General features: G+C 45.6%; 1 protein-coding gene across 9 annotated transcripts in view; it reads left to right on the top strand.

The window, feature by feature from the left end:
* Nucleotides 1-15,759, top strand: part of NEDD4L (neural precursor cell expressed, developmentally down-regulated 4-like, E3 ubiquitin protein ligase) — a 270,488-nt gene extending 254,729 nt beyond the window's left edge. For all 9 annotated transcript variants that reach the window (XM_015416887.1, XM_015416886.1, XM_015416888.1 and 6 more), the window contains 7 exons: nucleotides 1,837-1,910; nucleotides 4,673-4,733; nucleotides 6,335-6,394; nucleotides 7,038-7,145; nucleotides 7,900-7,996; nucleotides 9,754-9,826; nucleotides 15,414-15,759. In XM_015416887.1, the coding sequence (XP_015272373.1) occupies nucleotides 1,837-1,910; nucleotides 4,673-4,733; nucleotides 6,335-6,394; nucleotides 7,038-7,145; nucleotides 7,900-7,996; nucleotides 9,754-9,826; nucleotides 15,414-15,516 (576 nt within the window). In that variant the 3' untranslated portion in view covers nucleotides 15,517-15,759. The remainder of the gene's footprint in view (nucleotides 1-1,836; nucleotides 1,911-4,672; nucleotides 4,734-6,334; nucleotides 6,395-7,037; nucleotides 7,146-7,899; nucleotides 7,997-9,753; nucleotides 9,827-15,413) is intronic.
* The last annotated feature ends 901 nt before the right edge of the window (nucleotides 15,760-16,660 follow it).

The following is a 16,660-nucleotide window of genomic DNA, read 5'->3' on the forward strand; positions in this document are numbered from 1 at the left end:
CCCCCCCAAGCACCAAGAAGACAGAGCATCACTTGCCCCAGACCGAGAATTCCTATCTATACCTTGTGGCTAATAGCCACTGATGGACCTCTGCTCCATATGCTTATCTAATTCCCTCTTGAAGCCATCCATGCTACGCAGTAAAGGACCTGCCAGCACCCTCCTCCAGCTGTTCTACTGTGAACCAGCATGACTGCCTCCTGAAACCATCCCCTTCCAGCTCACTTCTGCACCGTTCATATGACAGATGAATGATTCCCACCTAACACACAGTAGAAAAACTCATCATATGTAGGGGTCTTGATGCAGGGAGCACTTTGGAATGATTACACTGGAGCAGTACCCATCCAAATGAAGCGTCCGCATTGATTTTGCACAAACATTTACATGAGCAGAAGCCAGTTCTTTTAATGGATCTTGGCTATAGCATCCATATGGGTTATTTGTGTTGATGTTTTCCCAGAGAATCATTCCCAACCATAAAATATGAAGGGGTGTGTGTGTTGTTCTTGTTGGAGACATCCATAGGGGCTGTTTTACACAGAGGCAAACCCACACAGATACACTTAACAGGAAGCTTTAGCGATTCTCAGCTGTCTGATCAACAAGCCCTGTCTGGTGTTTGTGTTCGATACAGTTACCAGCTCTGGGTTGGGAAATACCTGGAGATTTGGTGGCACAGCCTGGGGAGGGTGGAGAGGGCAAGACCTCAGCAGGGCATAATGCCTTAGAGTCCACCCTCTAAAGCAGCCGTTCGCTCCAGGGGAATTGATCTTGGTCCTCTGGAGATCAATTGTAATAGCAGGAGATCTCTAGGTGCCACCCGGAGACTGGCAACCTTAGTGTTCAAAAACGCATTTCCCCACCCCATTTTTCATACTTTCGTACTTCCCAGTTTTTTAGATACATCGCTAACAAGCACAGGCACCTGGCTTTTTTAATTGGTTCACTTGATTCTGCCCAATGCCGTGTGCTGCATTAATAATGCTTAATAAGCCATTAGATGTCCGCCTCATGCCCAGCAGCCTGTGTCCCTAGAAGGCCTGCTACTTGCCACAGGCAATGGTCCACCTTGGAGACTTATCTCCGGCACGCTCGAGGTATCTCACGACGAGAGCCAATGAAATCCGAAGTGTTGGGTGCATTTCGTCTTTGGACCCTCACGGAGCAGAAGAGATGCCAAACGTGGCACGAGAAGTAATTTGAAAGCTGCCTATGATGTCCCCACTGAACGTGGTTAATTCCGTTATCGCTGAGCAGATGACACACAAATCTGCCTTTGCCTTTAATACTTGCTAATGAGTCGTGGTGTCTGATTCTAATTTGTCAATTACTTGGCAGCTGCTTGCCCTTCTGGAGGTTGCCTTTGAGCATGATTATTATTATTTTTTTTGCTTTTTTGCATTTTGCGTGTGCATGCCCATACCTGGAAGTCATGGCGACCTCTGGCAACTCCTACTGGGGCAGGGAGGACATTCAGAAAAGTGGCTGGATGGCCTGCCTCTGGCCTCCTCCCGGCCCTGGTATTCTCTGGAGGTCTCCTATCCAGATACTAGCCACGGTCGGCCCTGCTTAGCTTCTGAGATCTGATGAGATCAGGCTTGCCTGGGCTATCTAGTTCAGGGCAAGCAGGAAGTAATTTGATGCTCAGATATATATCCCTCCATAGACATTTTAATGAGGTTACATGAGAGACATTGAAATTGCTGAGAATTTACTCATTAGGAAAATGATGTGTTAGCGTTTAGGCTACTGTGGCCGGTGATTTTTCTGAGTACCCAGATGAAACATGTGACTGTGGTGTCTTTTTCTTTCCTTTCTCTTTTGTCTTCACAGACATATCAAGTTGACTTGAAGCCAAATGGATCAGAAATCATGGTCACGAATGAAAACAAAAGGGAATATATTGAGTATGTATTATTATTAATTCCGTTGTTCCGTTTAAGGCTTCATCTGTTGTGCCGGTTTAGATGCTCTCAGGTGGAATCAGAAGAACCGCACCAAAAAGCCGTTCCTGGTTTAAGTTCTTTGCAGGCTGCGGAAAGCCATTTTAGAATCCTCAGGTCCAAAGTTACGCTTGCCATAAAAAGAGAGAAACAATAAGGCAAAAGATAAATATCATGGACATTTTAAAACAAATATGGAAGAGGAGGAGGAGTTTCAACCATCTTAGCACAGAGACCGCAGAACGCCAAAATTGAAATCTGACAAGTGTCGCCCCTGTTGAAATCTACACATACCATCTGTTCTCCACTCTTTGCTCTTATCAAGACTGTGGAAAAATTTGTTGAAAGAAACTTCAAACTAGCCAGATAGGGTGCCCCCACCCTACGCCCGCCTGCTCTTGTCAGATCTCAGAAGCTTAACAGAGTCAGCCCTGGCTAGTCTTTGGATGGGAGACCTCCAGGGGTCATGACCAGGGCTATTTTTGGGCAGGAATGGGCAGGAACGCACAGGAACGGAGTTCCGGCTGGCTCCCAAGTTGGCCACGCCCAGCAGGAACTCATTAGCATAATAGGCCACACCCAACAGCAGAAACTCATTAGGATTGGCTACATTAGGGGTGTGTGGCCTAACATGCAAAGGAATTCCTGCTACAAAAAAAGCCCTGGGTTTTGACCACAAACAAGGTCAACAGAATAAGAAGCAAAAGGTGGGTGTGGCTGGATGGCCACACTTCTGGTAACACGGGGGTGTGGCCTAATATGCTAATGAGCTGTGCTGTCAGGGGTGTGGCCTAATATGCTAATGAGTTCCTGCTTGGTTTTTTCTACCAAAAAAAGCCCTGGTCATGACACTGAGGCAGGCAACTGGGCAAACCACCTCTGGATGTCCTTTGCCTTGAAAACCCTCTGGGGTTGCCATAGATCAGCTCTGACTTGACACCAAAAAGTAAATAAATAAATAAAAGGAGTAAGCTTTGAGTTATTACATGCTTTGAGTTCGTACCCAATTTACTCGTTTCTACCACTGCCTGTGAATTTCATTTCAACTGTAATGCTTTGCTGTTGTTTTAGCTTTTGGCTGCAATCTATAAACTGCCGCCCCTCCTCCTCTTTTATTTCTCTTCCCCCGGTGGAAATCCATTGCAGCTCTTGCTCAACACGTTCTTGCCGTGCATCCACTTCAAAGCTGTTGTTCTTGCCTCTTGTTTTTTCCTCTCTGTTGTGAGAGCCAGTAGCACCAAAAGCTCAATGAATACACTCGAGTTACATGTCCTTTTAATGGTACATCAAGAAAAGCTGTTGGCTCTCCTTAAAATTAGGGTATGGAATCAGGGTCAACCTAGCTCAGTGCCGATTAAGGATGTTTATCTTCTCAACATTCCTGTGGGGTAAATTAGGGAGAGAGGGAGGGAGAAAGGGGGAGGGGGGATAGAATGATCTGCAGTTTTGTTTTTTGGTCAAGTCACAGCCAACTTATAGTGGCCCCTAGTAGAGTTTTCAAGGCAAGAGACTAAACACAGGTGGTTTGCCATTGCCTGGCTCTGCATAGCAAGCCTGGTATTCCTTCGTGGTCTCCCATCCGAGTACTGACCCTGCTTAGCTTACAAGGCTAGCCTGGGCTATCCAGATCAGGACAGGATTTGCAAGGAGGAGAGGAGAGGAGAGAAGGCAGTTTGGTGTAGTGGTTAGGAGCACAGACTCCGGGAGAACCGGGCATGATTCCCCACTCCTCCACATGCAGCTGCTGGTGTGACCTTGGTTCAGTCACAAGTTCGCTCAGAGCTGTCCTCTCAAGGGCAGTTCTCGAAAGAGCCCTCTCAGCTGAGGGTGTCTGTTGTGGGGAGGGGAAGGGAAAGGAGATTGTAAACCGCTCTGAGACTCCTTTAGGTAATGAAGGGTGGGGTATAAATCCAATCTCCATCTCCTCCTCCTCCTCCTCCTTGTAAGGAATTATCCTTTTCCCTGCTGGCCATTTTTCCTCTAAAAACCACCTATCCCTCTGCCTCAGGAGAGAGCTTGAAGGAAGTAATTCTAAAAAGAAGAACAGGGAGTAGAGAAAGTGTTAATCATTCCTTCTCCCTCATTGCGGCTTCTAATGGCTGCTTTTCTTTCCTTTTTTCAATTAAAATGAGGTATATTACATAAGAACTCCATGTGAAGTTTGGCCTTCATTGAAATATTAGGTACATTTTTCTATAGGCAATCCTTCCTGGTAGTTTTGTAAAGCAAGAAATTAATTTCTCTTGAGCCAGACATGGTAGAACTGACTATCATCTCCATAGGAACGGCCAGATTAATGTCACTTCATCACTGCGTACCGTTCTAAGTATGGAAAGGTCATCACTGGAGCATTTAGAGTAGATGTGCAAAAGTGACTTAAATGTCATACTGTATAGTGGAAAAGAGTTTCCCTTTCGAGTAACAGTTTTGTGCCCATCGGTACTTTTCCTTCACTGTCACATTGGTCTCGCAAAGGGAAAGTGAGGAATTAAATTACAAAGCCACACATATTCGCATGTTCAGCGGCCATCAGAACTGCTGTGTAAAAATGAGAGGGATTGATTTTCCCCTCGTTTGAGCTGTTTCCTTGCTTTGATATGAGTTCGGTGAAAGATCACTGAAGCTAGAAGTAAGAAGCTGTAAAAAGGCACGGAGAGATGGTGGCTGAGATCTCTCTTTTACGTCTCCTAACCAAAGTGTTTCCCCCCCCCCCTTCTCTCCTGCAGCTTAGTCATCCAGTGGAGGTTTGTTAACAGGGTCCAAAAGCAGATGAATGCATTTCTAGAGGTAAGCAGCTTCACCAGCCCTTGGCTGCGTTGGTGGTGTTTCGGGGGCGTGGGGGGGGGGGGGGGGGGGCACAGCCACATTTTGCTCATTTTTGCTGTTGCTGATCTTTTTAATGTGAATTAATGCAGACTTCCAAAGTGAGAATGGGAGGATACACCAGAAATAGTATCTGTGAATTCTCTAGGCCTGCCTTACTGGTTATTAACCAGAGCCACACACACAATGATGGTGTGTAACTAGGGTCTGAGTAGGGCTGCCAGCTCTGGGTTGGGAAGTACCTGGAGATTTGGGGGGGGTGGAGCCTGAGGAGGGGGGGTTTGGGGAAGGGAGGGATTCCAGCAGGGTCCAATGCCACAGAGTCCACCTTCCAAAGCAGCAGCCATTTTCTCCAGGTGGTCTGATCTCTGTTGCCTGGAGACCAGTTGTCATTCCAAGAGATCTCTGGCAACCCCCTGGAGGTTGGCAACTCTCGGTCTGAGGGAAGCCTGATTTATATGTGCAGCACAACAGCGGGATAGAGTGGACTGTACCAATTCAGACTGCAGGGAGGGACTGTCGTTTTTTGTATCCTGGCACTTGTGAAAAATTCCCTGCCTTTAGAGAATCAGAACGCAAGGGAGAGAGCTTTCAGTCCATTCCCGTTTCTATTGTGCTATCCTGGGAGACAGAGCAGCAGCTTCAAAGTGTGGCTCCCTACCTGCTGTCCATTCTGCCTCCTTATTTACACCTTCTTTGTTTACTTTGTTACTTCGTTTGTACCCTACATAAATTCAAAAAGAAGTGGGGAGAGAAAAAAATGGCAGCTTTGCATACATGTAAGCATGGCAGGATCAGGCAATGATGACACGTAATGCTGAAGTTTTAGTGAAATAAAGATGATGATTTTATGGATTTTAAATTGATTATTGTAGTATGTTTTTAAAATTGTAAATCTTCATTAACAGAAGATACATATATGTTGTTACCCACCCTGAGCATACAATGGGGGGACGGTGGGCTATAAATTTAATTAGATAGATAGATGATGATGGATGGATAGATGATGGATGGATAGATGATGGATGGATGGATGGATGGATAGCTAGACAGACAGACAGACAGATGATGGACAGACAGATGATGGACGGTCAGAGTAGAAGATATGATCTGGTCAGAGTGAGGCGACGTCCTGTCCTGTTGATGCCGAAGGGCCTGGGTGAATGTTGATTCTCATTGATAACATAATGGCTCTGCATGCCCAGTTTATGCTAAAGTTTTACTTGCACAAACTAGAAAAACCGCTCTCCAGAGTTTAAACGTGAGACAGGCCTTTCCCAAACACCCGTAATCCTTTAATGTCACTGATGTTAAGGAAAATTTGCCTAAAGTTGCAAAAACTAAAGCGACAGTTAATAGTCAAGAATGTTGCTGGTATTCTTCTAAGTTTTGTAGAGCAGTGGCAGAGTACACAGTTTGGGTTACAGAATATCTCTAGTTCAGTTCCCCCTACCCCTCAAGCTAGAACAGGGGATTTTTAATTTATTGTTGATAAATTAAAATTCACTGGGAACACGTGTCATTTTGTACTTGGTGTTTTTTTCCCCCCTCTTCCCTCCCTCCAGGGTTTCACAGAACTTCTGCCAACTGACTTAATTAAAATTTTTGATGAAAACGAGCTGGAGGTTGGTTGCCTTTTAGTTGCCTTTGGGGGGAGGGGGGTTTCTGTTGACTGAAATGCCTTTCCATTAATGGAAACTGAATTTTGGGCCCAGCCCAACACTTACCGATTCTTACATGTAATCAGATTGGCCCCCATGGGGGGAAAAATGCTCAGCTATGTCACATTTTGTAGAATTAAGATAGGGTTGAGGGGGATTAATATGCATATACGGTTGAGTACATGGGAACTTAGAATGTATCTAACTAGAAGAATTTATTCAAATACTTTTAGCATCAAGAAGGAAGCTCCTTAATCCCCTTGAGAGCCAGTTTGGTGTAGTGGTTAAGAGTGCGAACTCTAATCTGGGAGAACCGAGTTTGATTCCCCACTCTTCCACTTGCAGCTGCTGGTATGACCTTGGGTCAGTCATAAGTTCCTTCAGAGCTGTTCTGTCAAGGGCAGATGTATTAGTAAGAATACATATTTCAAATACAGAAGCCAACAATAAAACATCAGTGTGACAGTGTTTGGGGTTGGGTTCTCTCTTTAAAGGAATAAACAAGAACTTTCCAAGATGAGGAGGAACTTGAGGAGGTCAGATGATGAAAAGACGCTGCATGTTTTGTTTTGTTTTGTTTTTTTTAAAAAATGCCCTTCCTTCACAGTTACTGATGTGTGGCCTTGGCGATGTGGACGTCAATGACTGGAGGCAACACACAATCTACAAGAATGGATACTGTCCGAACCATCCCGTCATTCAGTGGTTCTGGAAGGTACCTTTGTCAGTCTCTGTGTTCCCATCGCTGCCTTGCTCCCATTCTAACCCAGTCTCTGACAGTGGGAGCGTTGACTCTGGAAGGCTCATACCCCCAAAATCTTGTTAGTCTCTACAGCGCTTTTTGTTGTTGTTCAGTCACACAGTCGAGTCCGACTCTTTGCGACCCCAATCTAGCTATCCTAACCCAAACTTTGATCTGGGGATGTTCTTGGAAAGGTGTCTGCTGCCTGATGCTCAGAATGTGATATCAAATGTGATGTGATGTCCTAGCCTTCTTTTCCAGCTTTCAGGAGACACTTTCCCTCATGGAAGGGAGAGGCAATTCTCCCTTCCCATTAGAACAGAATCATAGAATCATAGAGTTGGAAGGGACCTCCAGGGCTGTCTAGTCCAACCCCTGCACAGTGCAGGAAATTCACAAATACCTCCCCCTCCACACACACACAGTGACTGCTGTTCTACGCCCAGAAGATGATTGTAGGCACACACACCCTGTACACACACACACACACACACTTCACCTCTCACATTGTTCCCAAGGTCCACTGATCAGGGGCATGGTTTCAGCAGAAAAAAAGAGGGAGGAAGTTTCCTCTTCACCTAGCACATTTCCACTGGCTGTCGATGAGACCTATCCCAGTGTCTGGATTCCAGTTCCAGTCGTTGGCTGTGCCTGTGGTGTGAGAAACAAGTGTCTGTCTGCGGCTGTAGCCATTGACTTCCGTAACTGGGATCTCCCTGTTCTGCAGGCTGTTCTTTTGATGGATGCTGAGAAACGCATCCGACTGTTGCAGTTTGTAACTGGGACATCACGAGTGCCTATGAATGGATTTGCTGAACTTTATGGTGAGTTTCCTGGGGTTTCTCTGAGTGGGTTGGGCAGGACTGGCTGCAAATCTGTATTTAAAACAACAACCTGACTAGGTCTCAACCACCACTGGAACCAAAGCAGATGTGACAATGGGAGATGCATAAACTAACCTCTCGTTTTTTAAACTTATTGCACACACTTGGGGTCCCGGTTTGGATTGGGCTGTTGTTTTTTGCCATCAAGTCACAGTTGACTTTTGGTGACCCCCAGTAGGGTTTTCAAGTCAAGAGATGTGCAGTGGTGGCTTGGCATTGCCTGCCTCTGTACTGTGACCCTGGTATTCTTTGGTGGTCCGTCATCTAAGTACTGACCAGGGCCAACCCTACTTAGCTTTTGAGATCTTATGAGATTGGGCTGGCCTGGGTTATCTAGGTCAGGGCACTGGGACTATAAGACAAGGGAATGTCTAATTTCCCTAACCCCACACCATGGTGGCAGGTGTCAACCTCGCGCCCGCTGGGCTTGGTTGCCATGGAGACAGAGGGGAGTGAGAAGAACATCTACTTTCACTTTTAGACTTTTCTATGCTGCTCTTGTTATCTTAGTCGGCCTAGGCAAATAACCTTGAGCCCCAGCAGAGCTTGGTGCCTTCTTTCCCCTGCGAACTATGAGCTGTTATTTCGGCGGGCCTCATGCTTAGGTATGATTGGCCCTGGGCTACTAGGGTCCTGCTTGATATAGGTATAATTGCTTGCTTCACCACTTTCCACTAGTTCTAACACAGAATGTCAAGAGTCTGAATCCTATCGATGTCTCAATAAACGTTATATTCTTTTGAATGATTGTTGTTGGGAACTGATTTCTCCAGGGGTCTGACAGCAAGAGTGACTCTTCCTGGCAAATTCCCTCTCTTTGCCATATTTAATTCCTCAGTTTCCTGCACCTGGATTTCAGAACTGAAAGCCAAACTGATGTATGTGTGTTGTGGGGGGGGGGGTGGCATCTGTGTGTATGTACATTCTCTGTAAAAGTGTCCTGATCCTGCGTTCACATGAGCTCACCCACTGCTAGTTTGCTAATACCATTTTGCCAAAGAAATGTGCAATCCCACTGGCCATTTACTGTTCTTATTCTGACCTTGAAATTGGGTGCATAAGAATTGTAGGAACAGAGGATGGTGCTCTCTCACCCAGATTGTAGGTCTGGTCCTTCTAGTCTCTTCTTGACAGCAGACCAGACTCCCAAGATCCCTTTCTTAACTGGAAATACCAGAGTTAGGACATGGGATCTTCTGCACACACAGCATTCATTTTTGACATGGAGCATTAGCCCCATTTTTATTCATTCATTCAATTAGATTTTTAGGCCGCCCTTCCCTGCAAGCAGGGCTTAGGGTGGCTAACAACAGAAAAGGTATACAATAAATAACTAAAAGTTAAAAACCAACAATAAATGCACAAGACATACTACACCGATAATAGCTGTGACCCAAGATGCTTTAAAATTCCCAAGTCGAGAAATACTATGAAAGGCCTAAAACTAATTTTAAAAACCCTCCACATTCAGCTCTACAATAGCAGCCATTCAACTCATAGTCGCAAGTAAGAAGGGAATGGGCATTTTGCCCACAGAGAGCGTACACACACATTTTTTGCACAGGGAAAGCACCCCCAGCAACTGTTCAAACCACCCTAGAGAGCCTGCCTTACCATTAAGCATTCATTGATATAGTCCGCCACGGGCTGCCGCTGTTTACAGACAGTTCAATTCACATGCTTCTGCTTTGATCCAGGTTCAAACGGTCCTCAGCTGTTTACAATAGAGCAATGGGGAAGCCCTGAGAAGTTACCCAGAGCTCACACATGGTAAGAAATAAATATGGATCTTGTTGAGTTTAGCTGCTACGGAAGAATTTCTCCCAGTGATTAAGTCTGACATTATCCCCGTTCAGTCTCTGGAGGCCGCTTCTAGCGGAACATGATGGGTTTTGTATGTTGGATTAATCGCCGTGTCGTATATTCATGCATGCCAAAAGGTCAGGAAAAGATTCGTGAGAATCAGGGGTTAGTTTGCACCCAGCTATTAGAGGATTGATTTGGAATGTCTGGAAGATGCAACTTTGTGGTAAGAACAGAGTACATGTGTATCACCAGTGCCGAGATGGATCTCCGTTGCTGCTGCTGCGACATAGTGAAGAGCGACTGTGTCAAAGCTGACGTTGCTCCTTGTTCTCTGTTCTACATCTGTGTGCATTAAGTTCCAAACATCATCTGGTGATGCCAAGAGTCCCCGGGTAGAGAAGATTTAAATTATGATGAGTCAGTTAGGGGTGCCCCCCCCCCCCCCCCCCCAGTCTGGGTGGTGGTTCCTGTGCTTTTTGCGGGCTCCTGCCCACCCACAAATGCCCCGAAACGCGGCACGATGATGTCACCTGGAAGTGACATAATCACATCACACGACAACGCTCTAGTTTTTCGGACAAAACTCTGTAGTAAAACTGGGCTCAAACCATAGAGTTTTGCCGAAAAATTAGCGCATCGCCGTGCAACAGGCACCGCGCGCACGAAGATCCCAGAAAGGCCCAGAGATTCCCCCCATTGGTAGAAAGGTAGGACTTGGCAACCCTAGAGTCAGTCCTGATGCTTTGGGTGATCCAGTTGGGTCTTCCAGCATTTAAAGCTGGAATGGACTGATTGTTGAGCACACTTTAGAAACAGATGCATGTCCTGATCCCATCCTTTTTGAGGTACAGAGGAACATGGAGCCCAACTCTGCCCCAGTTGCTTCTGCAAAAACCACCTTACTTCCTCGCCATGTACTTTGGCTAGTGGTCTCCACCATAGTGCCCATAGCCAATGCTCCCTCTAAGCCGTGGAGTCCTGTGAACAAAAGTTCTACTTGGTGAGCTCCTGGCATTAAAGTTGTGAGTGAGCTATTTGGCTACTGCATAAATTAGTTTGCTCTGGAGCCATCCTTCCTGAGCTAAGACAAAAATGTGTGAGCCAGAGGCTAAAAAAACGGTGAGCTCGCTCACACTAACTCAGCTTAGAGGGAACACTGCATGGGTGCCATGGCTCCCACTGACATCTTTTCTGGCTCCTGCCAAATACTTTTAGGAAGTGGGCAGGGCTTTTGCCCGGCAAAGCTTGCGACGGAGTGTGCAGGCTTTTAACAACATCGCTTTGGCAGTGGCTGCCACCGTAGCAGAAGAATCTCCATTGGGTGGCTGACGGTACGCAAGAAAATATTTTCAAACAAGGCATCCTGTTAAACAGAGCACCTGCCTGAAATGTTGTAGAGTTCTGATAAGAGTCTATCATAATCTCTCTCCCTGACATTTTGTGGTTGACACTGCCTCCTCCGGCAGCCATTTGTGATTGGCTCTGCCTCCCGTGGCAGCCATTTTGTGTCAGAATTCCAAAGGTCCCTGCAGGCTTATAAATGTTGGGGATCCTTGACTTTGGCCTTCACAGATGTTTGTTGGTGGCAGATTACTGGGCTGCCTTTTCTTACTTTTTATTATTCCATGCTTAAGAACTGTGGGCGTCCGTGATTCATTTCCCTTCATTCTGCCCTCCCCTCCCGTAAAACTCTCCTGTTTACACAGCCTCTTCTCTGAGGCAGGGCTTGTTCTCCGTTCTCAAAGAGGGCACAGCAGAGCTCTCACTTAGCAGCTATTTCAGAGAAGCAGCTTATTTACAGAATCCGTTTCCACCTTACTTTTAAAACATACGATCTGTTAAAAGATATGAAATCGCGGCCTAGGGAGGACAGAGCCCTTTTGCAGATAGTGACTCGATTTGATGCAGGAAGGTCCCATCCTTAGCAAATCCTGCTGTAAATCTTCAGGCTACCTTCAGACGGTGCTTCTCGAACTATTTTTCAATGCGAGATTAATGCTGTTGTCTTTTTCTAGCGGGAGAGTTGTGAGTTATGTGGATGCTAAGGGAGTCTGCCAAGGTCTTAAAATAAAGTTCTTATTTTAGTCCGTAGCAAAGGTGGGATGAATTCCTGAGGGGGGGGGGGAGAGAATGAATCACTGCATAGTTTCACATTTTTCCAAAAAAAGGGTGACTGTAAGAATCCCAAAGGAGACTGGAAGCAACCTTTGAAAACAGAGACCATATTTGATTGACCCCTTAAAAACAGAAAGGAAATGTTCTCAGGGCGGGGTGGGGGGAGGCTGGGAAGGCAAAAACCCCTCCCATTAGCTGGGTATTATAATTTGTCCCCAACAATTGATCACCCTGTTTTGTTTCTGTCGTTCAGAAAAAATGAATGGATGGGGAACAGATAGAAGAAAGGCAAAATTGGCAGCCCTCTAAAAGCCAGCCGTCTGCTTGTCTCTCTTTGTTCTGTTGGGATGCTGGGATCCGGTCCCACAATCTCCCCGCACCCCTAATTCTTTGCATTTTGAAAGCGGACAGCAAGTGCTTTGCGAAATGCCTGCAAATGCATAATGCACAACGTAATGCAGCTTCGTATATTATCACATTGTGGAAAATAAATTTAGTGTACAGCTGCCTTCTACAAAGTCCGACCATTGGTCCACTGAGGTCTGACCCAGTAGCAGGCCGGCTTTTTTAACTGACCATTGAGCCATGGCTCTTCCCAGTTTCCTGCCTGCATAGACCCTACTGAAATTAATTGGAGATGTGCAGGAGCACATCCATAGCACTGTGGCTGCTAAGGACTTTTTTAAAAATTGAAGACACAGTGTAGTGTGGAATGAATGCATGCTCTCTTCTCCCTGTTGCCTACCAAAAATATTTTAACATTGCCTTTTAAAAGAAACTCTCGCTGTGGATCTACTCACCAGCATCCCTCCCTTTCTAAATAGAACAGAGGTAGGCCATGCACGGCCCAGATGCTGCAGCCAGCCATTAAAGTCTGCCCTTAGGGTGGCCAGGTCCTTCTTTGGGGGGTGTTACTTGAGGGGGCAGGGACGTCCCCAACGTTATGATGTCACGCAGAAGTGATGTCATCACGTTGGGGACCGGTGCCCCCTGCTCCTTGCCAAAAGCATTTAAAGGGTTCCTTTAAATGCTTTGGGGGAGAAGTGGGGGGGGCCGCATGTGCCTGCGCTCCAAGTCGCGAATTCACTACTTGGAGTGTAGGCGCGCACAGCCACCCGTCTCCTTCCTGCAAGATTTAAAGGGCCCTCCAGCTGGCCACATGCTCCCTCTGCTCAGCTGGAGGACCCTTTGAATCTTCCGGGAGGGGTGGTCGCTCTTGGGAGCGGGGCTTTTGGGGGTGGGGCTCCCCCCCGCATTGACCAGCTGGCTGGCAGGAGGAAGGAGCCCCCCAAATGGGGGGAAATCCCTCTGGGACTGGGGGTCTGGCAACCCTAGTTGCCCTGGCTTCTTTGGCTGTTACGTGGCCACCCCCTGGAAAGTGGGCATTCTGGAGAGAAAAACAGGGGTGGGGAGGTGCTTTGCAAGCTTGCCTTGCTCACTCCTGGAATAGCATAGCAGTCTTGTGTGTGAGAGAGAGAGATTTTGTGCAACAAAAAAGGGACTATGTCTTTACTGCTTTTTAAGCTTATCATTGAAACTGAGAAAGGTTCAGCTTGACTTCCATGTACCACCAAAAAGATCTCATGACACTGGGCTAGTTCTTCTTGCCTCTCTTATGAAACTCTGGTGAGATAGATCCAGGTGGGGTAGCCATGTTGGTCTGAAGCAGCAGAACAAAGTCTGAGACCCAGTGGCACCTTGAAGACCAACAGTCTCATTCCCAGAATTAAACTGTGTTGGTCTTAAAGGTGGACTCTTATGAAACTCCGGTTCAGGCAGCTGGATGATTCAAGAGAGCTACGTAAGGTGGACGTGTTCATTTACAAGCACTCAGGTTCAGTAGCTGCAGTTGTAGCTGAATCATGAAGGGGAGCAAATGCTTGTACAGTGCAGATGTCTAAATCCAGCACTTGGGAGTGACTTTTTTCGCACCTGTGGATAGTGTTCCTGAAGCTTCCACGGCCAATTACCAACGAGGTTGATGTGTACTCTGATTACAGAGGGTCCCACAGATTACCAACGAGGGTCCCACAGATTACCAACGAGGTTGATGTGTACTCTGATTACAGAGGGTCCCACAGATCTGTTCCACTAAGGGAGGCACTTTGTCTTCAGAAGGATCCGTTCCCCAGCATCTTGCATAAAAGAGAACAGTCTGCTAGCAAAACGGATCAGTGGGATCAGAGGCCTTTTTTTTTTGTCAGAATGCTAAATTGTTTCATTCCTATTGTCAGTCCCAGGACTGGCAAAAAAAAACCCCTACCCTGAGAGGTTCGGGAAATAATTCAGCAAAAATTGTTTTTCCTTCCAAACCCCTTTAATCTTGAATTACAGAGTCGTCTGTGGGCTCTGTTCAGATTCAGTTTCAAGGGAGAAAGGGGGTTTAGTGTTTGAGTTTGTGTGTACAAGCTGGGATTCCCAACCAGGATTAAACCATAGTTAAGAATGTTGCATTGTAGGCAAGAAACGAGCTCTAGTTTGTTAAATTGCTGGGACACAAAAACACGTTGCGGTTAGTTCGAAGACTTCCTAAACCAGGAAGTCTTCAAGTGTACTACCATCGCACTAGTTTACCATCTATCCCCCATATATGGACATCAGGATGGGGGCACGCACATCTAGGCCCTATAATTGCTGCACTATGGGTGAGAACGGGACGGTTAGGGAGCAGCCATCTTGTTTTTAGAAATTGTAATTTGGAGATTGGAAATTAGCTGAGAGGAGTATCAAAATCTGTTTTAATGGAGTTGTAATTTAATATTTTGTATTGTTTTTACTGCTTTATTCGGCAATATGCCCTGTAAGCCGCCCTGAGCCTCCGGGGAGGGCGGGATAGAAATATGAATAATAAATAAATAAATAAGTTCAAGAGCATACAACCCAAGAATAGCCCAAACTCATCCTTTACTTGAACAAACTCCAGTTTGTTTGTTTGTGATAAGCTGAACTTGGTTTCTGGTTTTCAGAAACAGAACAATCCCAATGCATCTCTCTGTCCCTTTTTTTCTGAGCCAAACACTGCACAAATAGTTTTCACTTTGCATTGCAATCCGGAGGGCTTTTTGATGTAGGCAATAGGGTAGTGCTGTACAAAAGGCCTCACAGAGTTATGGGATAAATTACTGGCGACTGTGGTCTGTACGACTGTGTATAGTTTGTTACGGGTTGGATCCCGTTGTGTAATTTTGCATCATTTGATGTGTCATGTTAACACTTATACTTTGCTTCAGTTGTGATCTTGAGACTTCTGCTTGGCTCTGCAACCCAAATCTTATTTCATTCTTTATTGAATGTCCCGTCTTGTGAATCGTACTGACTTGCCCTATGTAATCCGCCTTGAGTCGCCGGGAGAAAGGCGGTTTATAAACAGTGTTAATAAAATAAAATAAACCAACTTACCGCTGAAACTGCACATTTCTCCCCTCTTCGATTTCAGCTTTAACCGCCTTGACTTACCTCCCTATGACTCTTTCGAAGAATTACGAGAGAAGCTTCTGATGGCAGTGGAGAACGCTCAAGGATTTGAAGGAGTGGATTAAGATGGCGCCTGCTCTTTCAAAAAAGAGAAACAGGGGGGGAAAACATTCTGTTCACGGAGCTTGTTCTGCGTGCACTTTTCAGTTTTGCCTGACAGACGTTTGCAAGAGACGCTGATGGAGCAGTGGCGCTGTGTGGTTGGTTCACGGAGCAAAGGCTTGTACAGTGCAGATGTCTAAATCCAGCACTTGGGAGTGACTTTTTTTTCGCACCTGTGGATAGTGTTCCTGAAGCTTCCACGGCCAATTACCAACGAGGTTGATGTGTACTCTGATTACATTTCAGCAGCTATTTATGTCTCGCCTCTGTAGGCAAAAGCCCTTAATAAATGTTTTACATACTTTCTAATGACAATGAATGGAATTAATCATTTTACAGGTATAGTATTACAGCTCATGTTTACTTTATTAAAAAATGAGTTGGGTTAACCCCCCCCCCCCCCCCGATTTTATTTCATGACAATTAAGCAAAAACCTTATACTGGGGGGGGGGGTGTTAGCATTTTCACCCCGTTCTTCGTTTCAGTTGAGACTCGATTCCAATGGCATTTTTTTTACTCGCAAAATTACTTTTCCGCCCCTCCTGCCTCATACCACTGATCTTTTTGGAAGTGTTTTTTTTAAAAAAACAACAAAAAAAACAACAAAATGGAAAGAATAAAAAAAGAAAATTCTGCAGATTTGATATATCACCAGAAAATACCTAATGCCTTTTAATCATCTGCATTGAGCTTTCACAGATGCCGGAGAGAAAACAGAATCGTTGATTTGTATAAAGTACTTTTACACCCAATCAACAGAATAGTTAACAAGTTACAAAGAAGATCATAACATAACACAGCATGCCGAATCTCTCATTCAATAAAGAAATTGCCTCACTTATTCCTTAGTAATATTTATATGTATTATAGCTCTTTTTGGTGAATGGGGTTGGCATTATTGTCGCGGGGAGGAGAGGGGGGAAGACTACTTAATCCTGTTGCTAACCTTTTGTACAGTAACTGTTTTACTAGTACTTGACTCTTTGCAATGGAGGCATTATGAATGAATCCTAGCACCACTTGAGCTGGGGGGGCAACAGAAGCCAGATCTGTCTGTACGCATTTGATAATGGTATCTCAACTATAAGGATTTCCCCCCCTTTATT

Source organism: Gekko japonicus, unplaced genomic scaffold (assembly GCF_001447785.1).
Source record: "Gekko japonicus isolate JY-2015 unplaced genomic scaffold, Gekko_japonicus_V1.1 scaffold278, whole genome shotgun sequence".
Lineage (NCBI taxonomy): Eukaryota > Metazoa > Chordata > Lepidosauria > Squamata > Gekkonidae > Gekko > Gekko japonicus.